Genomic DNA, 27,409 nt, shown 5'->3' with positions numbered 1-27,409 from the left:
TTAATCAAGTGCCCTCCCTTACCTAAAAGTGTTCCTTGGATGTATATCAGTGTGTTTATAGAGCCCTTTCCCATGCTGGCTGATGGTGTGAATGGTTGTGGCCACAGCGTACATTGGGGTGAGACTAGGGTGATCCTCCTCATCTCCACGACACCTCGTGTTTTCAATTTGTGTGGGGCTGGCTTGAACCTGCATTCTTATCAGACATCCTAATTGTAACTATATTTTCCAGGAAGTTCCATCAGGTTCATCTAAGCCAGGACTACTCAAAGTTGTGCTCTGAATAGATGTTGATACATTAGTCATTGGTGACCAGTCTATAGAGAGTTTCCAAGAGCGAAAGAAAGAAACAGTGTAGCCAAGGGGAATAAATATGATATTTCTGGCACACTGGGGAAAATAATTGCAAGTCAGCCACATCAAATAGCTTGAGAAGCACTGATCTAAGCATTTGATCTAAAGAGGCTGGTAGAGAAGAGTCGGCTTAGTTAAAACCAATATTGTTAGAAGTACTGGGGACTTTTACCTGACAAATGACACAAAGGCTATAGGTGCTGGTTGTTTGCCAAATGTATAGCACAGTTATCTGCATGCTTATGTAGAAGTTAATTCTAATGAGTTTAACAGAGCTTACTTCTAGGTGAGTATGGATAAAATGGCAGATTTAAAAAGCTATTGTTATTGCTGTTCCTGTCAATGTCACTTTTGAAGGTGGTTTCCTGTCCAAGGATTTTTTTTGCTCAAAGTATGCTATAATAAGGCGGTGAATCCAAGTTTGAAGCATGTCTCATGGTTGTTTTTTAATCTCTGTTCCAAATTACAGCCTTGTCAGTTAACAGATGAGCAAGTGCATCACTTGGTGAAAATGACTCGAGATTTCACGCTGCTGTTTTATAAGGTAGGGAAGAAAATGGTTTCCTGAGCAGTCTGGGTGGAAAAAAAGATTAAAATGTAAATGGTGACTGTGTATCCTTACAGTAAAATGTGTTTAAAACTTGGATTATAACAATAAAGACAATTTTTTCTCTCCTTGGTTGATTGGAAACCAGGAAGAAAATGTGCCTGAACCTTTTTAATTTTTCTTGGACATGGGGTTTCTTATTAGAGTTAAGGAGAAAAGAGAAATATGCTTGTTAGTACTCTGTTACTATACAGTCTGGGTAAAGATTAGAATGAAATAGAATTAAATGATTCTATAGTTTCAGGAATCAGGTATTTTCTGATTGAAGAAAGCACATTTAGAAAAAGAGTTCTGATTTGCACATCAGCATATTCTCTGAAATGATACGCACTCACATACTTATATGTGTGTATTTATATTTGATTCATCCACTGATATTATGAACTGGTTTGGTCCTAGAATGGCTGCATCATGTGCTTTTTCTATCACATTTGAGTGGGTCCTAATTGCAGAGTCACCCCATAACCATCCATTCATTTCAGTGTGCGAAAGAACTAGTAACTAGCCCATAATCTTTTGAACATTGCATAAAATATGGCAATGTATCTGAATTATACTCTGAGAACTACAGTGCTTGCTTAATTATAAGCCAAAATATTCAAACAGGGCAGGTAGGCATGATGAGATTGGGCTGTAGTTACTATTATGTCATGTCAGCTGTAGCTGGTGGGAGCTGGAACCCAACAACATTTAGATTGCATATGTTTTCTCAAGCTTAATACAGAGCTTTCTTTCAAGTTTATGGAACTTGTTAGCACAACTGGCAAAATACACAAATATATACATTGTTTAAAACTTCCTCCTTTCTTTCTTCTGTTTCCTTTGTTTGTTTTGTCTCCAGTCAACAATAAAAATTGTTTGAGAGTAGCTGCACCTTTGGCTTTGTGAATTACATGAATAATAATTCTCTGTTCTAGTGTCGCAAGACAGGATCAGCATTATATAAACATTACAAAGTGTACAAACGGCCCAACTGTGGCCAGTGCAGAGCAAAGATTACAGTGTGCCGTTTAGGAGAGAATAACAGAATGACATACTTTTGCCCTCAGTGTCAGAAGGACAACCCACAACTTGTGGATCTCAGGTAGAATATTTATCTTTATAAAATCAACTCAGTATATTGAGATGAGCTGATTCTTGGGTTTGCTAAGGGGTCCTAGTACAAGCACACCATCAAACAAACAAAATGTTGATTTTATATATTCCTGCAATGCATCCTCCTTTGACCCATTCTACATTCATCCATTCCATATGTCGAAAATAAGGGAGTTTAATTGCAGTGTACTCTACACTAGGACTTTGTTCAATAGAACTTTGACAGCTATAAAGAAAATGCCCACATCGAATTACTCCTCTTTTTAGTCTTATGCACACTTACAGGCTAGTGGGACTTGCTTCTGAGAAGCCATGCATGGCATTGTGCTGTAAATTCCCCAATACTTTATTTATTTATTTTTAAAACATGCCTTTTTTCCTCATTTGGACATGGTGGTTACTTTTAAAGTGATGTTTGGACCCCCCCCCCCCCCCCCGGGCTAAAATACTATGGTGGATGAACACATTTGCTACAGGAGTAACACAGGCATCTTTTTTATTGTTCTTGTTTCTCCTATGTAAAATAATGTGGGCAGCAGAATTTCAGCTTGTTAAACTGCAGAAGAAGAGTGTCTACTGAGATCACCTGGGAAGAAACTTTTATTGGAAATATTTTCTCTCAGATTTAGAGAGAAAGAAATGTGTTGCCTTATAGCCAGACGGTGTTTACTCATGAACACTGAAAAAAGAAAGGTTTTCAGTAAAAGGCCATTTTACATGCCAGGCTAGATCACACCAAAGGACTGTCTTGTCCAGTTTCTTGTTTCATGCAATAACTGACTTGTTTTACACAGTAGCTTTGTGGGATGTCCACAAAGCCAGACAGGAGGAAAAGAGCTATTCACACTGCTCTCCAATAACTGGACATATCACCAGTGAGCCCTCTTGTCATGACAAAATTGACACATTGGGCATGTGTGCTGCAAGATCTGCAGAATTTGGCACATGGTATCTCCACTTTTATCTCAAACTAAGCTTGTTATGCTAGCAGACAACTGATAATTAAGGATTGCCAGTATTACAATTAATACGAGTTGCGTTGTAAGATGGGCACATAAAGCAAAATATAGCTAACGTCCCTACACACTTTTCTTAGCTCAGGTGTGCAAATTGTCTGGCCATCCAGATGATGTTGAACTATACCCCAGAATTCCTCACTACTGACTGAGCTAGTGAGAGCTTCTGGGAGCTGCAGTTCAACAACAGTTGGATGGCTGCAGAATTGCAAATGCCAGCTGAATGAGGAGTTATGTGAACAAATCACTGCTGTGCACATAATTCTCTAGCTTGATCCACCTGTCACCATGTTTCCCGCCAGCAGACCCTGTGATTTTCAATCTAGCATTGTGTAGGTGTGTTTAAGATTGCTGGGATGACAAAACACTGAGATGGGAGAATAAGAACATTTTTTTAAAAAATATATGAGCTGAAAGAAACATATAAAGAAATGGTTTCCTTCCACAACCCTCTCCAATGATTTCCCAAGTTCTGAATCAATGATGATGAACCTACAATCTACAGGGACGATCCAATTTGTGGAGCTTCCCCACTCAGTTTATGGAAATTTTTGACAAAAGTTTTCCCCAAGCCTTGTCCTCTGGGATGCTAGCAGAGAGAACTAATGTGCTACATTATTTAGAAAGAATGCTGTTGCCTCTGATAGCAGTAACAGCAAAGATTATTCCCTCTATATCAGGCATCATCCTAATAGAAGTGATCAGTGGGGTGAAAACTGATGCTTCCAGGGGCAGATTGAATTCATGGATGGGGTTTAGTCAGAAGCTCTGTTTGGGTGTAATCTGCTGTTCCTCCACCTCATTCATGTAGGGAACAGTGGGAAAGAGAAATAATAATAGTAGTAGTAGTAGTAGTAGTTTTTATTTATATTTCCTGCCTCTCCCATGGATTGAGGCAGGATTACATTAGTAAAATAATACAATACAAATACAGAATATAGGCAATAAAATATTAATACTGAAATACAAACATTCCTATTAGTTCTATAAAATGGCAGTCATCTGATAATCAAACAATCGTAGTCAGGAGTGGAGCATTTCGTCATGATCTCTTATATAGAATCCAGTGGATAAGCCCGCCAGAAGAGATACGTCTTAAGTGCCTTTGTTTGTTTTGTATGCATGTACAAATATGTAGCCATGAAGCCAGCATGCATATGCAATGCCCAAGTCTGAAAGATTTGGTTGATATGACATGGATATTTGATCACCAAAGGATTTGAAAATATAATCCATAAAATCATCATAAAACTTTGAAGGTTTTTGACCAGTGTGACAATTGCCCTTTTTTGAATCCTATTTCACTCCACTCCCACTTGTCTCCTTCCCAGATGTGTAACTTGTGTGCAGATATACCTAAGGCTTGAATATTGTACTCCATCAGTACATTTTAGGAAGAAGATTGTAATCCATAAATGCTGCTGCTGAAATAAATGAAAGTTTTCATGATACTCATTCCCCTGTTTTCTGCCCCTACTTTTTAAATCATAGTTAATTACTCACATGAGGTGATATTAGCAAATATACCATATGTACTTTACTGTTTTGAAAAAAATAGGAACATTTCCATCGTGATTTAATAGAGAATCTCATAGATATGACAAATGGGTGAGATGGACAAGCCCTTAAGGCAAAACAGGAACCTCTGAGCTAACAACCCCAGCAGCATCACTCTTCCTACTGATGTCCAAGTCATTATAGTCCAGTCTCCATAAAGCTTTGGCAGAACACAACTTTCAGAGCAAGCCTCTCAGAATGTTAACAACAATTTCCCCTTTCCTTCATTGCACAGCAAACTGCCAGGAAGAAATAGTTTAATTGGCTGGGCATACGGCAGGGGGTCATGTTCTAAAGAACAAGTTGCTCAGAAATCGGAAGAGGAGTGGGTCTGTATTCTCTGCACTCTAATAAACAAGCCTTCTGTCAAAACCTGTGATGCGTGCTTGACTCCAAGGCCTGAAGGTAAGTAATGACAGGATGTGTATGATTGCCTGTATGGCATTGTAATGTAACACAACTATGCAGGTGGCCTGGAACCTACTTTTATTTTCCACTCTTGAACACAATATACAGATAACATACATTGTTTATATTAAGACTCTGATCTTAAATATTCTGTGCTGCTCTGAATTAAATACTGCTTGCTACAAAGTTTCTGCCTGAAACCAGTGCTGCTGTTTTATCTTTTTAAAAATGGTGTTTACAACTGTTTCCTACTTTGTGGCACAGTCAGTGCCACAGTGGCCTCATCTAGCATACTGCTAGCGTAACAGATTTTTCTCACCTTCTTGCACTGCCTGAAAACCAGCTTCAGTCTCCCAGCCCTGTGGAGCTTGTTTTGAGGGTTTGAACGAGGGAATGGTCACCTTCTCAATTCTGCTGATGGATGCAACCCACTGAAGTCTAACTATTACTCCCCTGTGGCTTCCTGGCATGTGTTTGCTGGATATTTTCTTGATGTGCTATTTACTGCTGCAAGCTTTAGTCAAACACTGGTGCAGTTGTAGCACCATCAGTGAATGTGATGTTCTGCATATTAAAAATAAAAAACAGACAGGGCAGTGCCTTGGCAGCTTACAAGAGACAGCTGTATAAGTAGGAAGTAGGGACAATCTTTCCTTTAGTTTAGGTCAGAAAATTTGGAGGAAATGCTCTTTTAAGAAAACTAAGATGGGGAGTGGTTATGAAATAGCCCTTGAGCAGATGCATGCATTCTTACAATCTGAATTATAAACCCAGAAGCTTGTCATCTTAGGGAACAACTGTTTGTGCTATAATGGCATGCTCCTTTTGTATCTATATACAAATATATACTTTCACAGCTGTTAGCCCATCCTATGCTTCATGAATTATTCAGTTGAACCTTTGTACTTTTTGCAGATTTCAGCAACTTCCTGAATTGTCAAACCAAATGTTTCATAAATGGAAATGGAATATATTTGTAAAGAGTAAAAAAATAAATAAAATAAATTATTTTATAGCTGGAAGGGACAAAGGCTGTCCTCCATGCTGTCAGTATTTCGAAGACAGTGGAAATCTGTGTGCCTGAGAGCTATTTAAATGTTTTAATAAAAATTGTAATTTTTATTGAGATTTGTAAAACCAAAGTTTAGACAAGTATTTACAAAACCTTTTTGCTGGTTGTGACAAAACCCATTCCCTCAGCAGTGCAGGGTCTTTATTTCCAAAACTGTCTTTTCCAGGAGTGCCGAAATTCAAACTGACAAAGCACTTTGTTTTTCTGCCTTGATTATTCCTCTCCCTCTCTACTTTTTGCCCTCTCTGTTCTTTCCTTCCTCTTGTTTTTGTGCTTTCTAATCAGCTGCTCCCTGTACTTCAAACAGTTTCTCTTCTGTAATCAACAATCCAGTTCCAGTTGAGATTGGATTAATCTCATTTTTCCTGTGTATCCAGTCGCACTGACACCTCCCTCCATCTGTTGATACTATGAACTGTAAATCTAGATCTTGGAAAAAATCTTTTCAGACTACAATTCCCAAAATCCCCCTGCCAGTATCCAAAAAGTAACTTTTCTAAGTTCTGTGTAAATTCTGTTTTGTTCCCATTGCCCTTTTCCTGTGTACATGTAATATAGTTATCTTCAAACGTCAACAACAGAAGCTTTGTTTGCACATGGGTTGTCAGTTGCAAGTCTTTTAAGGAATGGTAAAATCTTCTGGATGTGGGTTTAGTTGACTGTATAGCACTTTTTCTAAGCTATAGATCAGGTCTTAGCAGAATATGGCTCTGGACCTGCATGTGGCCTTTAATGTCTATCTTCAAAGTTCTTCAACCCTTAAGTCCACCAGGCTGCCCTTTTTCTTGCCTCAAAAGAAAGAAGTAAACTATCTTTCCAGGAGCAGAAATTGTTCTTTTAAACAGGGTATAGCATCCCCTGCACTGTTTAACATTTTTTAAAAAATAGAAGTAGACTTCTGGCAATACATGTGACCCCCCAGAAGATTCCCAGGGGCAGAAAATTGGCCCTCAGACCCACTGCAGCTGCCTACCCCTTCTAGGGATAGTAAAATCTCTCCATCTAAGTCATTTCTGCAGGGAAAGGAGTCTTCCACAGTGTCTGAGTGAATTCTGAAGAGATATGCTGACCTACACTAGAAATCGGGGCCAGACGTTTTGGCTACCAACTATCTCAACAGTCAGTATGCATTTCTGTTGTCTGCCAAACTTGTTCTTGGCTGATTGTCTTCCGCTAAAAAGCTAACCCCAGGAACCTAAGGATTTAGTCTGTTCAGAAAGTCAGATTTGCCAATTAACTTCTCTCCTGGAATTTATGCACCCAGCTGGTTACCTAGAAGTTGAAGCAGACCCTATATCACAAAGGCAGAATAGCGTAGGGATTTAGAACAAAATCATGATAATGCGCTTTCTCTTTCTCTGCATCTCCCATTCCAGTTGTGAAGCTTTCAAGCTATTATCAAAGTCCAATGCCTGCCATCTGAAGGCTTCTTTAAAATATGTTTAAATAATAGTAACTTTATCCTCCAAATCTTCATTTTAAAAAATAAAATTCATTTTTTAAAAAAGTTGCAAGTCTTTTGTCCCTAAGTAGATAATTAATACACTTTTGTCCCTTTTTTTTTTTTTTGCTAATCTTCTTCTAGCTTTCTCTTAACTCATTTATTAATTAATGCTTGTGAGATTAAGCTTTGTCTTGGAAAAATAACACCCTCTCCCCAGAGTAATGTATGTTTTCCACTCATTCAGAGCATGTTACCAATTTGTATGAACACCAGTGCCTTGCTACAGTGCTCATCTGAGACATGTTGAACTGGCTGGGTGGATCTTTTAATTCAACTGGAGATATGCATTGATATTCAGAGTGCTCAGTTGCTATGTGGGACTAAAGTTCTGTTTAGTCATTTCTCTAAATATATGAAGTCTCTAAGTGGGCAGAAGTACAAAAGATCCACCTACTGTGTCTAAAATCCTGCCCCCTCTCTCACCCTCCAGTCTCTCCATGCTGAGTAAGGATTGCTGTAGAAGCAGTTTATTCATTGTTCACTTCAAGAGTGGTAGAACCCTACAAACCATCAGTGTTGCTTTGTTCAAGGACCATGGGTTCATCTGTATTATAGAAATAATGCAGTTTGACATCACTTTAAGTGCTGTTGTTCCATCCTATGGAATCCTGGGATATGTAGTCTTACAGAGTCTTTAATCTTTCCTGCCAAAGAGTGTTGGTGTCTCACTGTAGGATGGAGCTATGGCAATTAAAATGGTGTTGGACTGCATTATTTCTACAGTGTAGATGCACCCCATGAGCAGAACATGGGCCATATTTGCCCACCTCTCTGCCCATGTACAGCCCCATTCTTTGTGGAAAATGCATGGATGCTAAACTTTAAATTTTATACCATTCTTTATGGCAAATGACATTGCCATTGCAGATTTTATGCCATCAATATTTGTGATAATAGCATTGAGTAGATTGCTATAAATATATTATTAAACTATTGTAGAAATTGCAGAGCAAATAACAAATTGGTACAAAAAAGATGCTAACCAGAATATCTTCCCTTTCTTTTAAGTTCCAAAGAGGCAAAACAATGAAGATTTAGCAGCCTTTAGCAGCAGTTTGGTCAAGTACCCATGCAACAACTTTGAAAAACCAAGAACAGAGATAAAGATCAACAGGAAAACTGCCTTCGGTCTAACAACTCTGATACTGACAGATTTTGCAACTATATCTACTCAACCAAAAAGACATAATGAAAGTGAAAATCTTACTTCAGATGGAAGCTGCCTGCATGGTTCTTCACAAAATGATTATAACGCTACCTACCACTGCAGAGTAAATGAACCAGGGCCCTTCCCTTATCAATATAAATCTTTAAAGCCAGCACAGAAGAAACAGAAGATTGATTACTCACTTTCATCTGTTGGGCCTATGAATGAGAATTTAACAAGCAGGTTTGTTTGTTGTTTCCAGATCTACCAAGACTTGTAGTGTATGGATCACAAATACAGCCTAGAATTGATATGCAACATGGTACTTATAAGAAAGTTTTTAGTTCTTGAAGTAGTTCAGTATAAATACCTATTCTGTCAAATAGATATGGTATGTGTACCGGTGCACAGAATGACTTAACCTGCTCCTGCAACATCATGTGGCCTGTGGCTCAGCTTACTAGATCATAATGAATTATTAAATTTCCTGCCCAAGTTGGTAACCATAATAGTAGGATGAAATGTTATGAAGACCCATCTTTCATTCCACTTTGTTCTTCTGGAAGAAAAATTACAAATTCCACTCCCTCCCCTGCTTAGCTCTCCATGCATTAATTAAAACATTCTCACTCACAATAAGCTTTTACCAATTAATAGATATCATCCTTCAAACTGTGAATTCTTTAAACACCATTGTTTTGTAGTTGTCTCTAGGACTGTAAAATTTTTTGTGGTTCTTTCAGAGCAAGTAGTTATACCAAGGTGTGCTCTTTAAAAAATGGAATTGAGACTCAAGGTGAAGCAGTTTTCCATATGACCCTTGCCTCCAACGTTCCAGAATAGAGGACAAATTTGGATGGCAATCACCGGCCACTTAGCTTCCTCTATTTATATTATTTAAAAGCATCGAAGAACTTTCAGGAACTCAGAGGGAATACAGACTGGCAAGAAATGACGGCTTTGGGGTGGCATAGGGGCGTGGCATACGCATGGCACATACCCCGAAGCTGCCCTCCAAGCTGGCGTCACTCCACCTTGCTGACCACACAGTGGGCAGTGTCATGGCATTTCTGTGGTGTAGCACTTACACGCGCCATGTCGCAGAAACAGAAAAGCCACAGCCACCACGGAAAGGGTGTTGTTTTCCAGCCCGAGAAGGCGTTGCCTTTTGCTGCTTCTTTTTGGGCTGGAAAAATGTCTGATCGGTGCTGTGATGTGCAGCTGCCGCAGCCCCAATCCAGCACTCAAAGGGGCAGCATGACGCAGTTTCGGCCCTCAGTCTAGAAAGATGTCCATTTGGTTTATCTAAATTGTGATGCACAGAACTGAGGAGCAAGTGCATTTCAAATAAATCCAAACACATACTATATAGAGTTGTAATTCCTGGAATAGAATTCTGGAGAAGCAGCCACCATTATGGTTGTAGCTGTTTCAACAAAAGCTTTAGAGATTCTGGAACTCTTTAAAAATGAACCAGTTTTGTTAAGCTTCTGTGAACCAGAGCCCAGTGTGTCAAGTGCACAAAGTGTATGCACACATGCTGAATACAAAGAGAGGAGAACTGGGAGATAGGTGAAAGTGAAGCTAAAAGACAATAGCAGAGGCATCACATGAATGTGAACAAATAAATAAGATATCTAGCATGAATTATGTGACTCACTCTTGACTGGTACTCACATATGACAAACAGGTATGGCAAAATTAACCATACACCTAAAGAGTGACCGTTCCTTTCAGTCTTGAGAAAGGCATTTGCAGAATCCACTGGATTAGAGTTTCATAATGTCAGACTTGCTCATGCTTTCCAGATTAGTAGCTTGCACAGTTAATTTATTCTGAAAAGACTGTGTTGATTTGTTTAAGTATTGTGACCTTCGGGTCACCTGCAGAATGTCCAGGAAGATTACAGCGTTCATCCACTGATTTCATTGTGTCGTCCTTTTTAATGCCTGGTTTCTGTTCATTTATTCTCTTGAAAAGTCCGAACTGACCTATTCAGCCTGTGTAAATGGCAGAAGAATGGTGTTGTCAGATAGCATAAATCTTGATAGAAAATGTGCACATGAAGCAGTTGTTAGTGTATGAATGTACTACAGAGAGGGAGGAGGGGTAGGAAATTGCCAAACTTATCTCCAAAATATGACTTCTCTTATTCTAATAGTATAGAAAGATAAAAGAGCAGCTGTAAAAATTCACTACACTCGTCCCTCCACATTTGCTGGGGTTAGGGGCACAGGACCCCCATGAGTGTGGAAAAACCGCAAATAACAAAAACACTATGTTTTTGCCTGAGAGAACACCTCTCTTGGAAGCTCTAGGTCCTCCAGTGCAACTCTGGTCAACATCTGCCAGACACTGATCATAGAATTGCACTGGAGGAGCTACAAATGCCTAGTGGAGTGTTCTCTACAAATCTCTAGGGCTTTCAGTGCGACCTTTGGTTAAAGTTGACCATAGAGTTGCACTGGAAGACCTAGATATTGTTAGAGAGAACATATTAATAACATCTGGATAATCAAATCCACAAAAGTCAAAGCTGCAAATATGGAGGGACGAGTGTATAATTTACACTGCAAAACAGGTTACATGTAAGGACAGTATTTGCAGCATGACATAGTACTGGAGTGCATTGGGCCTTCATGAGCAAGAGAAGCAAGAAACCTATGAACTTTTCAATGTGACAAGCAGACCTTTATACATGCTGTGCTCTCTTGTTCTGTTTGTTCCTCATTTTGGTGGGCTGGAAACAAAACAACATAAGCAGCAGCAAAGAAAGAAAGAAAAAACGAAAAGAAAAAGTAGAGGGTGTCATACGTTAATTACTATATATACTTGTGTACAAATTGACCTCATGTATAAGTTGAGGGAAGGTTTTAGGGCCAAAATCATGAATTTTTACATGGCCTGTGGAGTTGAGAGTAGAATTTAAGAGACAAGAGGTTTTAGGATCAGGTTGGAAGTGGAGGGGGGAAAAGAAGCTTGGTTGCCAGAGGAGATGCAAGGAGGAGGCGAAGCAAAGGTTTTAAGATCGAGTTAAAGTGGAGGGGAAATGGAGGGAAGGAGAAGGAAAGATTTGAGATCAGACACAAACACATGCTTCGCAGCTCTCAGAAATCATTGCTGAGTCACGGGGAATAGGATATTGGAGGTGCTTTTTAAAGGACCTTTATGAGCAATGTTACTGGTTGTTATTGTTGTTAACTACCCTCCAGTCGATCTCAATCCATGGCGACTGTTGACCTGTATATATGTCGACCCTAGATTTTAGGGTCAAATTTTGGGCATAAATTTCTTGACTTTTAGTCGAGTATATATGGTAGATGCTGTCACTCTGCTTTTTGAACTTGATTTGTATCATGCTTGCCAAAAAAGATTGGCTGCTGCTAAAACAAAGTAACAAAAGCAACCTAATTATATTGAAAAATTCACCACCAAAGAAGATGCCTCTCTGAAGCATAAACTGAAAGTTACTTTCCAACTCTTCTGGTGATGACTAACAGCAGAAAAAAGTGAAGCTTCCCTGCCACCTTCATAAAATACACTTTTCTGCCTTGCCAGTCAAACATACTCCTTGCTGGAATATGATTGGGGTCATTAAAGTAGCATTGATCAAAGAGCATGGAAAATGGTCTCTGAAGCAGACAAGTAGGTATAGATTCCCATGGCCTGGTCTAAGATACTCATCATAGCTTTCCAGAGGGGGAGAATATAATTGGAGGGAATTGAACCTCTAGTACATCTAGCTACTGCCAATTCAGGATGACTCTTAAGCTACATGAAGGCACGGGATTTATGTTAGCAAGGCTGGAAAGGTGCAGTTTATAAAAATAAGAGGCAAGGCAATTTGGGGAACTTTAAACTTGCCACTTCCATTTCATGTCAGCTGCCTGGATATTCAGGAATAAATCCCTCAGTTTTGTTTTAACCGAAAACATGCAAGGTAGCTAGAGTTTTGCGTTTTGTTCACAAAATGAAGATAAAGTATTGAAAGGGAAGAGTTTGTGTGGCTTGGGAGAAGGCAGAGGGACTGATGCTCTGAGTGAAGCTGGTGATTCTGTGGCACCTAATATCTTTAACTTTGTTGCTGGTTTATTTTATAACCTGTCATTACAGAGCACCTCCAGATAATATGACAGATGGCTCTTGTCCATTAAACGCTATCAGTCCTCACTGCAGTAAACACAAACGCTTCTGTGTTCTCCGCGTCGTGAGGAAGGATGGAGAAAACAAGGGCAGGCAATTTTATGCTTGCCCTTTACCCAGAGAAGCCCGTTGTGACTATTTTGAAGTACGTAAGATTATACCTTGCCAGCACCTGGAAAGGTACAAATCCATGATTGCTCATGGATTTTACTCATTATTTTATCATTAACATAATGGAAAATGAATTACTGTGATGATGGCTTTGTTTAAAGAGGTACTCAGTACAGTCTGGGATGGATAAGTAGCCACTGTGAAATGATTTTCTGTATGAACCAGATGGAGCCATGGACTTTTCATTTGTGGTGTGCAGCAATACACTTTCCTTTATTTACTACAATATAGAAAATAAGTTGTAGACTTAGTGACACTCCTCATCTCCATGGTCAGTAAGGTAGTCTCTCTTCAAGTCATACAGAACTGCTGCCCCTGTGACTTAGTTGGAGAGCTGAAAGATGGGGTAGGAGTTGTAGGAATGTTTTTATCCATTTATCCACATTTAGTTCTTTACCCAAGCATCTATAATATATCTGAGGAATCTTTGGAGACTTGCAGATGATTTGAACTAACATCCTTTACCATGACCTACACTGTCTGGGGCTTTTGACAGTTGAAGTCTAAAACAATTGGTCATCCAAAGGCCTTGCACTTTTGATCTATGGAATTTCAAGAGATGAGTTCCTTAGAATTATCATTCTGTGGAGAAAAGGCCAGCATGAGACACCCTTCACAAGAGGCATTAATTCCTCCAGCCTTTGTTTATACACACCTTTGTGCTGGACAGAATGCTTTCTCTCTACTCATCCATTCTTCTTCCTCTTTTTCCAATACAGCAGGAACGAGTGAGTCTCAGATGTTTTGGACCTGAACCCTCACAATCCTTTACCATTGGTTATATTGAAGAGTATTGTAGGCAAAAACAAAACAGAAACCCTCAAAAACAAAACAAAAGACAAGAGAAAACCGACTGGAAAGACACAGTTGCCTCTGCTATAGAGACTTTGCTCTATTTAATAGCTAAAACCAGTGTAACTTTCCATGTAATTGAGGTCAAATGATAGAAGTGCCTGCAGCCATTGCTTTTCATTTTGCTGGATGCTTATAAGCAAGTGGCTTCTGCAAAAAGAAAGGCAGTAGCAGCTGTATAAATTCCTTCAATGAGATAAGATACATTATTATTATTATTATTATTATTATTATTATTATTTATATACCGCTATTCCAAGGATCACAGCGGTGAACAACATGTACAAAGGGAGCAGGACTACCTCATGGCATTAATGCCTCTGAAAGGTCTGAAAAGGTATTTAGCAGTGTAGTGTGTGCATCTAGAATACCATGTGGCCAGGATTCCAGACTGTGTACAACTCCTATGTACATACTGTACTGGCTTCCTCTTCTATCTTCTGGTTAATGTGGTCCTGGGGTTATAACTGTGGAGCCTGATACCATGGATAGAGAGTCCATCCCCTGCCTTCATGCTTAATCTACAGGTAGAGATAACTTCTGAAAGTGGCTGGAGTGCTTCTCATACCTTGCTAAATATGGGCTGGAGCCTACATACCAGGAGCAGGGACTATTTCCATATGCTTTTGTTTTCTGTTAGCTCACCATTGACAATGTCTCTGCTGTGCAATGTGGTAACTAGTGCAATAATATTGTTTTGACCTTCAGATTATAAAAAAGAAGGAGCATTAGAGCTTTGGGGAAGTGGGATCTATTGTTTTGGAGCCATGGGCCATCAGAACTTTACCGGGATAAATTAGTTGCTTCCAAAGTCAGATAAGACTCTTTAAAACTGTCCTTTCACAAAGTCAAGCCAGTGGAGTTCAGGCAGCGAAACAAGCTGTATTTTAAGGAAAGTAGTTGAGCTTTATTATTACCGTATTGGTTGCCACCTACCTGACAGAATTAAAGGAGAGTTTCTTGTCCCCAGTCTAACTGAGGAACTTGGCTACAACGTCTGGTGTTAAAGGAAAATGTTTTCTCCCTACAGTGGGCAGACCTGCATTTTCCCTTCTGCAGTCATGGGAAGCGCTGCATTATGAGGACAGTGTTGAAGATTGGCCCTAATAATGGAAAGAATTTCTTTGTGTGCCCTCTGGGCAAGGATAAGCAGTGTGACTTCTTTCAGTGGGCAGAAAATGGTCCAGCAATGAAGATTATCCCAGGATGCTGATACACTATCTGACATTAATCTTCTCAAACTGTGTGTGCTATACTGCTCTTTTCTGGGAGATGTTTTAAGAGGGTTATGATCAAGTGCATTTTGTGATTGCAAATCCATCTAGATTGTACTTTATATTTGAACATTCCTTCTTTTGTCCTTCCTTTAAACAACTTCTGCTGTTTTCTAGTGTTTTATCTAACACTATAACCTCTCAGGTGGCAATGTTACTAGACCTAAATAGACATTAACAAAATTTTGCTATCTTGGTTCTTTGCCTTGACCCAAATCTTTAAGACTAATAGGAATGGGTCTTAGAGAACTGCCTGACTTGGTTGTGTATCACTATGTAGTGCAATCTATCAGGGAAATATAGAAATCTACCCATGTCATTTGTCCTTCAACTTTTTTTTTTAATGCTCTCAGTTGTGTTTTCCATAAAAGTTTTATTGCAATGCATTTAAGATGAATGGATTTTAATACACTTTGTAATCAGTTATGAAAGATTAATACATGCAATAAAATGTTTCAAACAATGACGAGACTTTGTTTGTTCTTAAGGATAGCTCTGCATAAGCTCACTGAGCGCAAAGAGAAACAATTTCTATGTACTTACCTACCAAGTTTTGTTGTCTGTGATGGATCTGTAGGTGACCTTGTTGTGATGGTTGTTGATCTTGTTTTTCTTCAGAATGGAACCTGTACTAAGAATTGCACTTTTGGAAATGAATAGGTTTTCTTCATCTTAATAGTATCATTTTGATCCTATGCAGAATTAAGCATATTGAGCCGTTTGGTTTCAGTGCAGGTAGATGCACTGAATTTAGTATAATAAATAATAATAAAATAATAAAAATTATTTTTTATCCCACCCCCTGTGTAACACAACCGGGGCAGCTTACAGCAATTAAAACATTCATTCCAAAATCCCACCCCCCTTAAAATACAATAGAATGAGGCCACATGTGTTTTAAGGATTTGGGAAATGCACTGCCCTCAGGTTGCTGGATTGGAGTTTCCATTATGCCTCATGATTGGCTATGTGGACTAGAGTTTATGGGAGTTGCAGGTAACATCTTGAGTGCTCATCTGGTCTGTAGGACACAAGGGCATTGGCAAATAGCTATGTTTTCAGGTAACGTTTTATCCTGCCTTATTCAGAGAATCTTGTTGAGGCCCCAGATAGCATATGTTAAATGGAATCTTTCCATACTTCCTTACTGCTTTTCCCACCTTTTTTTCTTCATGGGGAAAAATTGTTATTATTATTTGTTTCATTTGTATGCCATGTTTCTCCCAGGAGGGACCCAAGGCAGCTCACAGTTAAATTTTTAAAAAAATTCGATAAAATTCAAAACAGTTAAAATAATAATAATAATAATTTGGTTTTTTTATATACCGCTATTCCAAAGATCATAGCGGTGAACAGCAATTAAGCTAATTAGCAAGTAAGCTAATTTGCCCCCAACAGTCTGAGTACTCATTTTAGTGACCTTGGAAGGATGCAAGCCTGAGTCGAGCTTGGGCCCTTTTGCTGATCTTGAACTCGCAACCTTGTGGTTTTGAGTGAATGGCTGCAGTACAGGCATTTAACCACTGCGCCACCAGGGCTCCTTCATAATCTACAACAGTGGTCCCTCAACTCTGCAAACTATTGGCCAACATGGCTGAGGCTTCTGGGAGCTGAAGTCCAAAATCTCTAGAAGGGCACAGCTTGGGCACCACTGATCTACAACAATATAAAAGGAGGAAAAGGCAGAATACATGTACAGTGTCTTTTCACTGGTAGTTCAAACATGATTGGAAAGAACCCTGGCATTGTAGAGTAGACCCAGCTGATCTAACCCTATCTTCTCAGTCACCTATGTAAATATATGATGCCTTCAAACTGCAACCCATCCCTACTTGAGACTAAGTCCTATTGAACTTAGTAGGACTTTCTTCTGAGTAGACGTGCATGGTATTGTAATGTTTGCAGTACTTGATTCAGTTCCAGTAATTTCCACTGGTTTTTGTTTGTTTGCTTGTTTGCAATTGCTCACTGAAGACGAAATTCTGTCCCTCTCTCTAAAATTGAATTTGTTCTCTACTTTATATGGAATCTGTTAGAATTAGCTTTTCCCATCACCCTTATTTTGTTAGCTCACCTATTAACAGCTTAATTAGATCATTTGCAACTCTTAAATAGCTTACATATATCAGTGAAATACCAGTGAAATGATAACCTGAAGTGGGGACAGAAAATATGTGTGACTCTGGAAAATCGGATTATGACTCCCACTGACTATGCTGACCAAGGCTGATGGGAACTGATACCATCTGCAGTGCCACATGTTTTATGCCCTGACATAAAGCAAGTCTTCTCATGACTAGTGGTGAATGTACACGACTTTGAATGGATATCTGACCACAGGCAAAGAGACATGTATTGAGCCTCCTGTAAACTCACCAGAGCAATTACAGGAGGAAGCATATTCTGTACCTCATCTGAGAAAAGTATTTTCCCCCTCTAAATCCTCCTAAAGTACTTGTCACAGTTTGCTTTCCTAAGCAAGGTTTATAATCCAGAGTTGATCTTGTAGCTCCTGTTTTCTAGCCTCTGTAGAGTTAGGATAATGTTGAAGATTGACCTGTTGACATGCACTATATTACAGCAGAGAACTCTCCTCTTGTCAAAAGCATAATTGTTTTAGTACAGCAACAACACAGTTCCAGATACTGCCAAATGATTTCTCAGTAGTTTATATGTGTCAAATACACATTTTAAATTGGTGTTGAATGACATCCAATTAAAACAAACAAACAAACAAACAAACAAAAAACCTGTCACATCTGCCTTCAGTATTTGGTATGCTCAGACAATGTAGGCTTTCAGCTTGTGTAAACCAAATGTTCGACTGGTAATGTTTTGTCTATAACATGCCACCTGTTGTATTTCTGCCTCATCCGTTTGCTAAAGATGATCTGTCAAGAGTAAAAAGATGGCTATCCAAAGTACAAATATTGCAAAACAAAATGTATAGAATTCTCTCTGAAACCAATTATGCCTGAGCTGCACATTTGATAGTGTTTGGGGATATATGCAAGAACAAAATCTTGTGGATGCTGAAAGCTGAAATTCAGGTGAACCTAAGTGCTATACTGCCATCAGTGTTTCTTAGATAGTTTTGTTTAATTAGTCCCTTCCACTACATTTTAAATGTGTTTTAACATGTTCCATGATCAACAATGTTATTGATAGACCTGAAGAGGAACTTTTGTCAAAGTTAAGAGTTTTGCTATTGTTGAAAAAAGAGGATGTGGTACTCATGTAAGGCAATAGTTTAATACTTTTATAAAAGTTTTTACATTTATCTTTATGTTGCAGATGAAAAGCACTATAGACAAAGCTAAAGAGAATGCAAAACTAAAGATTCATCACATTATTTCATCCCTTTAATAACTGTTTTTCAACATACTTCTGGATTTGGGTAAGTGGAAAAAATGAATTACATTTAATCTCATTGAAGTAAATAGGAACATTCTTCTGAACAATCAAGTGTTGTGCTGCATATTTCTAGAACTAAATGTAAATGTATGTGTAGGCTTTGATTAAATCTTTCAGGTGTGCTTTAACACCAGACAGAAATTGCTTTAAGCATCTCTATTCTGTACGAAATACAAGAAACAAAAGCATACAAGAGGCAAATGTATTATAGAGGAATGCAAAAGTTTGGTTTCAACAGCAAACTGAAGGTACTTCCATAACTAAGGCCCGTAACAACGGGCCTTAAAGTGCGCGCTCCGTGCGTGCAAGGGTTAGAAAGGGGCGTCCTTTCCGGACGCCCCCAACCCTAGCATGCGTGGAGCGTGCACAAAATGGCGGCCGCCGCCATTACGACATCACAACCGCGCCACCTCTATACAGGGCGGCGCGGACGTGACGTCATCATGCCACGCCAGGTCGAATAGTGCACCCCTTCCCCGGCCGCAAAAGGAGCTACGAAACAGAGCTCCTTTTCCGTTTGCGCCACTGGGCGCAGCCTTCAGATGGCTGCGCCCAGAGATGCAGAGGAGAAAGGGGCCAAGCGGCCCCTTTCTCCTCCTCCCTGCTGCCGCGGGGTGTCCTTGGGCCTTGAAGCCCCAAGGACACCCCTTTCCAGGCTGTGGGGAAGGGGCCTTTTGCCGCTTCCCCGCAGCCTGGAAAGCGGCAGATCGGGGCCTCAGAGGCTGCCGCTCTGGCCACTGAGGCCCCAATCCAGCTGGGAAAGGGGCGGGTGCAGGCCGCCGCTTTTCAGTGGTCTGTAACCCGCCATAGTAAGAATTATAGATTGAAATAGATGTTCAACAACTAATGCTGAGGGACCACACAGTGTACCATCTAAAAGTTTGTTCTTGTAGGATTTGTATGGCCATCTACTACAAGTTGTCTTTTTTAAAATAAGAGGCTTATAACTGTGTGTGTGTGTGTGTGTGTGTGCGCGCGCATATGTTCTGTTAAGTCACCTGTCAACCATTTACAGGCTCTATAAAGGGAAGCAGATGAACAGCCATGTTGTATTGGGATTCTCCCTGAAGTCAGTTAAAAAGCATGTTTGAACACTGAAGTCTGTTTAAACAGACAGAGGCCTTTGAAATAATAGGTTTCAAGTACAGGTAACATTAATGGAAGGTAACTGGGTAACCAGACATTCAAGCAACTCTGATCTATGCAACTATATTCGACTATACAAGGATCTGTAATTGAAAGAGACATTTGGAATACATCTCATGTCGGGGGGGGGGGGAACATCTGTACTTTTCTCTAAATAAACCCTGGGATCCTGTTATGTTTGCTGTCTTAGACACTCACTTTACTGTGAAAAGGAAAGATACACAGCTGCTGAAGGACTGTTAAAGACTAGCTGTGATAGAAGGAAACAGACTTGATAGCTTGCTGACTGCAATCTCCTCATATTAGCAGAGAAAGAACAGAAGAAACCCCTTAGGCACTCTTTCTAGGACCAAAACAGTCTAGAAAGATACACAAACTGCTTGCCACAACTTGAGAAAAGATTAGTTGGATTTACATTTCCCTATGGACTTTTCCCCATCAGTGCCAGTGGAATGGGATGCATTTTGCTTGGATATTTTATAGTCCTGGGGCTTGTGTATTTCAGAAATTAAAATGAGAAAAGTTGTATACACATTTTAAAAAATGTGCATGAATAAAATGTACATTTTAAAAATGCATACAAACAAAAAAGCTTACAAAAGCATACATTCTGAAGTGGAAAGCAGCGCAAATTTCTGTGTGAAATAGAGCTGTGATATGGAACCGGATAGAATAAGAATATCAGTGAGATTCTGAGATACATAGTGAGAACAAACTGATAGGCTTTATCAACCTAAAAAATATAGGTTCTTTTGAAACTAAACCAACAGACTTGAACATCTGGATTTTCAGCTGAGGTACAACCATTGGCAAAAAAAACCTCACAACCATTACTTACAAGCAACCTGGCGTTTATCCTACACATGCCATTAGATGGAGTGAGTTTGTTTTGTTACCTACCATTGACCTAAATAGATCTCTTTTGTCTGCAGTCTTGCCACCACATCCTTTTTCCTAAGCAAAAATAGGTGTATGTTTTACTGGCTGCAGTGAAAGCATAGAATGAGAAAGGACTGTTGAGACTCCCTGTAGTTGTTTGGAGAATTAAGAGTAGTTGTCAGGCAAAAGCACTCTAGACTGACTAAGGCAATTCTCCAAAATAACTTTGGACCTTGTTAACATATCCAACATACCCTGTGTTATATTTGAGGCTACATATTTTTATATCTGGAGTCAGACATTTTCTTGACCTTTGGAACACCAGAAGACTTTCCCATGGAAAGGACACATAGAGTCAAAGACATATGAAGGACCCAGATAATACCAAGACAGAAGCTAAATGGGTTTGCTGATCACTCCTTCCTCGCCACTCAGATCTTTTTTACACTGCAAGATGGCACCTAGCACCCCTCAAGGCTAGATTCTTAGTTTTCAATATCAGTCCCAAACCTAGCCTCCTCGCACACAGCTGGCTTTCAGCGTGTTTGCACAGACAGTTTCTTCCATTCACTGTATCGCCTTCAGACTCCACCTGAGCCACACACCATTTTCCATGGTCTTCTCTTCAGAATAGGTAAATATCACTCCCTCTACAATCCTAAGCGTCTGTTATCCATTTTCAATATATATTTTGGTTATCTCTGAATGTTGTATCTGTTTGAACTAGTGTTGTGTGTTTGATTGCACTCTTGCATATCTCTAAATAAAAATCTTATTTCACCAGACTTAAGAGTCTTCTGCAGTTAGTATGGTATAGACAGGTGGAAATGATCCTCAGCATTACCCAGCCTCTTGCAAACCTCTTTGAGCTAAGCAATTTCCCCAACATTTAAAAGAGAAGCTGACATAGTTGGTGGGGACCCCCAGTCCCCCATTTTTTGGAGTAACAAACTGAGATGGGCAAGAGAGCAGGGACTACATTGCCTTAGTGCTAGCTCCAATGTCTAAGGAAGGAAGGTTTGTGCAAAATGTCCTTCCTCCACATGGTCCCTATTCTGTTCTCTAAAGTCCAGTTTTCACTGTTGCCTGGGAAGGAAGTGCAAATGAATGAGGGAGCAGTATCTCCTGGGAAGGCAGCAAGCAGGCAGCAGGACAAGTGGGAGAGAAGAAGCCAGGCATGATGTTCTATTGGTCAGCTGATGAACACCGGCTGAAGTATGGCCCTCGACAGGCACCCAGCAAGGCCAATCTCTGACCAGATCCACAGGCTAACCAAATGCCAAGACCACTACAGAAAGGAGATATGTTCTTAATGCAAAGTCTGCAGCCAGAGAAAGTTCCGCATGATACCAGTTAGAAAGCACTATGCATCTTTTCCATTTTTCCCCTCTTAATAGACTTACCGCAGTAGGAAGAAAGGATGATGAACTGGCCAAAACAGAACATTCTGAGTGGAGGAAGTCATCACTCTGAAGTATTTTGAAAAATTCAGTGAATAAGGCAGCTATGTTAAAGGCCTTGTTTGACACGGCTCCAAACTCCCCGCAATAAGCCTTCACTGCTCTCCAGTGTTTTTTAACGGAATCTCTACCAATAAACCTGATGTTCAGAATCTATTGCTACAGCAGTTTCTGTTCTTCCTTTCCCACTCTGCTCATAATCAGTTCACACAAAGATGATAACTTTTGATTTGCACACTTTTTCGTGCAACACTTTTGCTCTTTTAGACAGTTTTGACAAGTGTGCTGACAACAGACAGGCACAAGCCTGTCACTCCCTTGTAATTCATTTGTGTGTGGTACCTCTGAGCCCAACAATTCTGCCCAAGTTATATTCAAATCTCACATCATTCATCAGCTAGAAGAAGGAAGGCACGTACAGAAAGGCAATTTCAAGCAGATGATGAACGCCAAGTGTTGGAATGAGAAATCCATTTAAGCATAAGTATAGTTAAGTGAGTTAAGTGCAAGTTAGGCAACAATTGCAAGCATCAGATTTCAGGATGCTAACAGCTGGAAGGTGGAAATACTGATGGCTGAAACCCACAGAAGCTTTTTAGCTGAATTATACAGCTATTCATCTTGTTTGGGTTTGTGCTTTGGGAGTGCAGGAAGTGGTGGGGGGGGAGGGATAATGTAATGGCAATAGTATCTCAACAGTCAATTGTGGTTCCTTTTGAAAGCGAGAAAATACACTTTGGATAAAGGAAAATATTTAAAATGCTTTTTGTTGTAATTAACACTGCACCAGCAGCATTTTTAACGGGTCTTGTTACACCTCTTGCCTCATCCCATTTACTGGAAGATTTCATTGCAAATTCTCCCAGACTTTGAGCCAAGTAACATAAGGTAGCTAGTTTCATGCAAGTAAAGATTGCTGGGCCTTTAATAGATGGGTTAGAAGGGAGGACTTTGGCAGAAGCTCCTTCTTCTATGAATGCAAGACTATGGCAGGTTCAATCAAATCTGCCTAAATCCGCTATAAACTACTTAAGGTACCGTAGGAAACTACTAATAAATACCAGATGCTGCAGGCTGTATGAAATTTCAGAGGACGAGACTAGCAAAATCACATTGGAATATTCTTTGCCTAAGAAAACCCTGTGAAATTCCTGGGGTTACTGAAAGCCGAGAGATGACTTGCAGACACATAAACACACATTTTTACATTCAGCTGGGCAATTTAGGTTTTAAAGATTGATTCCAAAGAGGATGATATTGATTACCAATATACACACATGGCTTTTGTATGTATTTTGAACACAAGGCTGTAAATAGCATAGTTGGTTTTATTTCACATATTAATAAGTATGAAGATGCACATCTAATGTACCTATTGTAAGACTGTTGAACAGGTACTGCCTTGACACTTAATGTTTAATCATGATTGGCCTTTGAAGCACCATGATACCTAAATGCTGAGCTGTCTGACTACTTCAGTTGAACATAACATAATGTGCCTTAGGATATATTTCCAATACATAATGACATGTCTCAAGATAATCCTTAATCTGCCTCCACGTTGGAATTTGTTTGCGCATGGGGTAAAGCCAATGTAAAACGAAGAAAGCTCTGAATAAACAAAATTTATTTTCTTGTTTTGGACTTTATACTTAAAATGTTGTAAATGTACCGTGACCTAAGAAAATGAACTGCATTGTGAGAAGAAAGAGGGTTTACCTACTTATTTATAGATAGCATTTGAGTCAAGGCTGAAACATGGTAGAATAATGTACCTCTTATCTGCTTTCTGCTCAGCTTCTAGGTTCCTCCTGCAGTTAAGGCAAAAGAATTTTATCTCTGTTTCTTTAACACATTAAGACTAAAATTTTGAATCCTGTGTATAATGTAGCATAATCAGTCTGCACTATCAGCTAACTGCAGGATATTATGATTCTCTAACAATTTAACTCTTAGAGTAAGTAGAACAGGGGTCCCAAATCTTTTTAGGTTCATGAGTACATTTGAAAAGTTGAGAAAGGTCTGAACCATATATGCAGAGAAATCTGAAATGGCACCTTGTTTCCCAAAGATGGGAGACCTGGCCTAATGTGAATGATGCAGGGCAGTGACTGGTAGTGAAAGCAGTGACAGCAACGGTTAGGCTGCTGGCTCTTGTGTGAAGCTACAAGTTCATAAATTATCCCAAAACTAGTTACAATAGTGATGGTTGTCATATGCATGCAACCTAGTAGCAACAGTTATAACATCAACACTGCACAGAATGCATTTCTTATCCATATTAGTGAAGAACCAAAAGAAGATGTTGTTACTCCAGAATTAATTAAGGCAGGTCAAAGTAGCCCTGTGACTCAAGTGGGCCTATAAACCATGGCTTCAATAAATAGCACTTTCTTAGGGTGAGCGAAGGTGATTACGGGTGATTGCCTTTACTTCATTCAGCACCAATTCTTGTCAAGATACCAGTTTTGATGAACCTTGCCCATGCCCAAAGGTAACTTTGAGTATATTTGGATGATTAAAAAATAATAATCTTGTAAAACTGCTTTGTACACCCATGGACAAAAAAAGAAGTGTAAAAATACTAACATACCAATCTAATCAAGATTTTCTGATACTAACTATGCTCAAAACTACATGTGATAAGTTTATTCCTGTCGATGGCCACTTGTATTCCATAGCTTCTGGGTAATTACAACTATACAGAGATATGATACTCTAGATGCTGACAGTAGCTGATAACAGCCCTATCCAAAATAGCCAGTGGTGAGGAATTCTGGGAGTTTCAATCCAATAATATCAAAAACCACACGATTCCCACCTGAGAACTAGCGTAGTGCCAATTTTCAGACAGAAGAGTAATTACTTTATCTACATCATTGTTTAGGCAGACATACCACAGTGTGATGGCCAATGCACAATACATTTTAAGCACACCTGAAAAAGCACATATTGCACACCTGTGGTATATAATTTTCAAGAAGAATTTTGAATTCCTTCTATGTGGCGAGGCAGGCTATAATGTGGTGGTACTAAATTTATGTTTACAATATAAAAAAATTCATTACTTGCCTTTAAAATGCACACCACTCTCTCCATTAAATTATCTGTTATGAACACATTCATTTCCTCACCTCTCAGGCTGAACTTGGTAAAGCTTTCTTCATAATAATAGAAAACTGGAATGATAATTTTGATGCTTTGAAAAGAAAAAGAACCAAAATGTGTCCATGAGGCCAGTATTAATCAAACACCATTCTGCTGCTTTGCGCAATGTAGTACTTGCTCGGTTAATTATAATTGTTCTGGTAACTATCATAGAGTGGTCTCCACAAACAGAGAAGTGTCCTTTAATGACAACTTAGGTGATTGTAGGCAGCCTGTATTTACTTATAGAAGAGCCTGGTTGATTAAAGACTTCTGCTGATGAGGAATTTGATGTAAGCAGCTTCTCTTAATGTGAAAAGAAAGGGGGAAAAAGATCATAAGAAACTTTGCCTTTCAGTTCCCTATACCCTATACTATATGTGTTCTTCATTAGAAGCAGAAAGATTGGGTAGAGAGGGTTGAACCATCTCACAAATATACATAGACTTTCTGTTGCTCATTCCTCACTGGACACAGATAAAACCCTGTCACCATATTGATTAACAGACACATGAAACTACCATCATGGGTAGGCACTGGGTTAGGAGTTAGACATTTTATTTATTTATTTATATTATGGTATTTATACCCCGCCCTTCAGTCCTAAAGGCTATCAGAGCAGCTTACAATTATTATTTTTAATAAGATGGTTCCCTGCCCTCAGGTTTACAATTTACATACTGATGATACCTTCTCTGAGTCTGGTATGGGGCTGCTACCTGAAACCAGGAATAGACAGGGTTGAGAACAAAAATTTGAGTCCAAACAAGGAGTTGCTTATGGTAGATGGTTTAACTGACCTAGGAATTGAGTTCGATCTGTTTTGGATGGGAATGAAGTCCACTTGAGCCAACCCTGGCTTTAGATGGCTAAGTGGCATTGATGGTATGAAACACCTTCCACCAAGACTGATTGGTGTCCGGGTGGGCCATTTATTACTGCCTTCAAAATTAGTGACTTCAAAATTAGACTCACAGTACATTGTGCCTTTTGAAGATTCATTTCATTGATGCAGAATAGAGGTACTAGAGACCCACTGTGATGTAGTCATTTGAGTGATGGACTAAGACTCTGGGAGACCAGGGTTCAAATCCCTGCTCACTGGGTAACCTTGGGCAAATCTTACTCTCTGAGCCTCAGAGAAAGGCAGTGGCAAGTCCCCTCTGAAAAATCTTGCCAAGAAAACCTCATGATCAGGTCCACAACAAAGAGAGCCACAATAGTCAACTGACCCCCAAAGCCTTTTCTTACTATAAATAGATTTACTGGCTTCTAGCCTATTTCTAGAGACCATTCAAGGTGATAGGTTTTGTTATGCCCTGTTTGGCTTGTGGCCTGGGCAATCTAAAATATGTAGAGGTCCACCGGGGTCTTCTGGAAATCTAATTGAACATCCAATTGCTAGGACATAGCCAGGCATCTCTTTGACCAGGCATGGAAGGGTGGAAAGCAGTGACTGTATTGTAGGTCCAGATAGGCTTTTTTTGGTTCAACGGAAAGAAGGGAAAACCTCCTTATGGACCAAGAACAGACATGCACAGGCATAAGGTTGCCTTATACCTGCATATCCCATTAACAAGATGCCAGCCATTGATTGTAATACCATTTGGGTTAACTTCACTCATTTTGTCTTTCTGACTGTAATTTTTTAGTTACTTCTATCATTACTTTTATCAAGAAAGCCTATTCACTACAACAGGACCTACTCCCTGGTAAGTGTGTTTGGATTTGCTGGAAGTGGGGAGGGAGGGCAAAATAGAGGAAAGATTGGTTGGATCATAAGAGCCAAGGTCAGTCCTTGAATTTTTTTTTTGAAAGAAAGTGTTAAAGCCCATATGACCCTTGCCAAAAAGAAAAAGAAAACATCCCTTAGACTTCCTAGTTCTGAGGCCGATCAGGATAATATTTGAAACACTGTAAATGTAAATTTTTTTAGTCAACACGTGTTGGGAATCGTTGCTGGATGGTGGTGGAGTTTGACTGTTATACCATTCTGTTATTCATCCTTTCTTAATCCAATGAAATTTTTTAAAAAATCTATCATCTGTGTAAACATCTGTTTTTGAATATGGTCAGCCCTCTGCATTCACAGCTTTGACTTTTGCAGATTTGATTATTAGAGCATTTTAATATGTTCTTTCTCGAAATTGCTAGGTCTTCCAG

The 27,409-nt window shown here is 39.4% G+C and overlaps 1 protein-coding gene across 5 annotated transcripts in view; it reads left to right on the top strand.

The window, feature by feature from the left end:
- NEIL3 (nei like DNA glycosylase 3) overlaps nucleotides 1–22,052 on the top strand; it is a 41,449-nt gene extending 19,397 nt beyond the window's left edge. For 3 of the 5 annotated variants that reach the window (XM_042470387.1, XM_042470384.1, XM_042470388.1), the window contains 6 exons: nucleotides 824–898; nucleotides 1,879–2,045; nucleotides 4,865–5,034; nucleotides 8,622–9,003; nucleotides 12,874–13,048; nucleotides 14,957–15,664. In XM_042470387.1, coding sequence (XP_042326321.1) covers nucleotides 824–898; nucleotides 1,879–2,045; nucleotides 4,865–5,034; nucleotides 8,622–9,003; nucleotides 12,874–13,048; nucleotides 14,957–15,139 — 1,152 coding nt within the window. In that variant the 3' untranslated portion in view covers nucleotides 15,140–15,664. Of the gene's footprint in view, nucleotides 1–823; nucleotides 899–1,878; nucleotides 2,046–4,864; nucleotides 5,035–8,621; nucleotides 9,004–12,873; nucleotides 13,084–14,956; nucleotides 15,665–18,494; nucleotides 18,598–22,036 lie in introns of those variants that run through there. The other 2 variants (XM_042470386.1, XM_042470385.1) reach the window with 2 other exon arrangements.
- The last annotated feature ends 5,357 nt before the right edge of the window (nucleotides 22,053–27,409 follow it).

This window comes from Sceloporus undulatus, chromosome 5, assembly GCF_019175285.1.
Source record: "Sceloporus undulatus isolate JIND9_A2432 ecotype Alabama chromosome 5, SceUnd_v1.1, whole genome shotgun sequence".
NCBI lineage: Eukaryota > Metazoa > Chordata > Lepidosauria > Squamata > Phrynosomatidae > Sceloporus > Sceloporus undulatus.
This window is presented reverse-complemented; position numbering and strand designations above follow the sequence as displayed.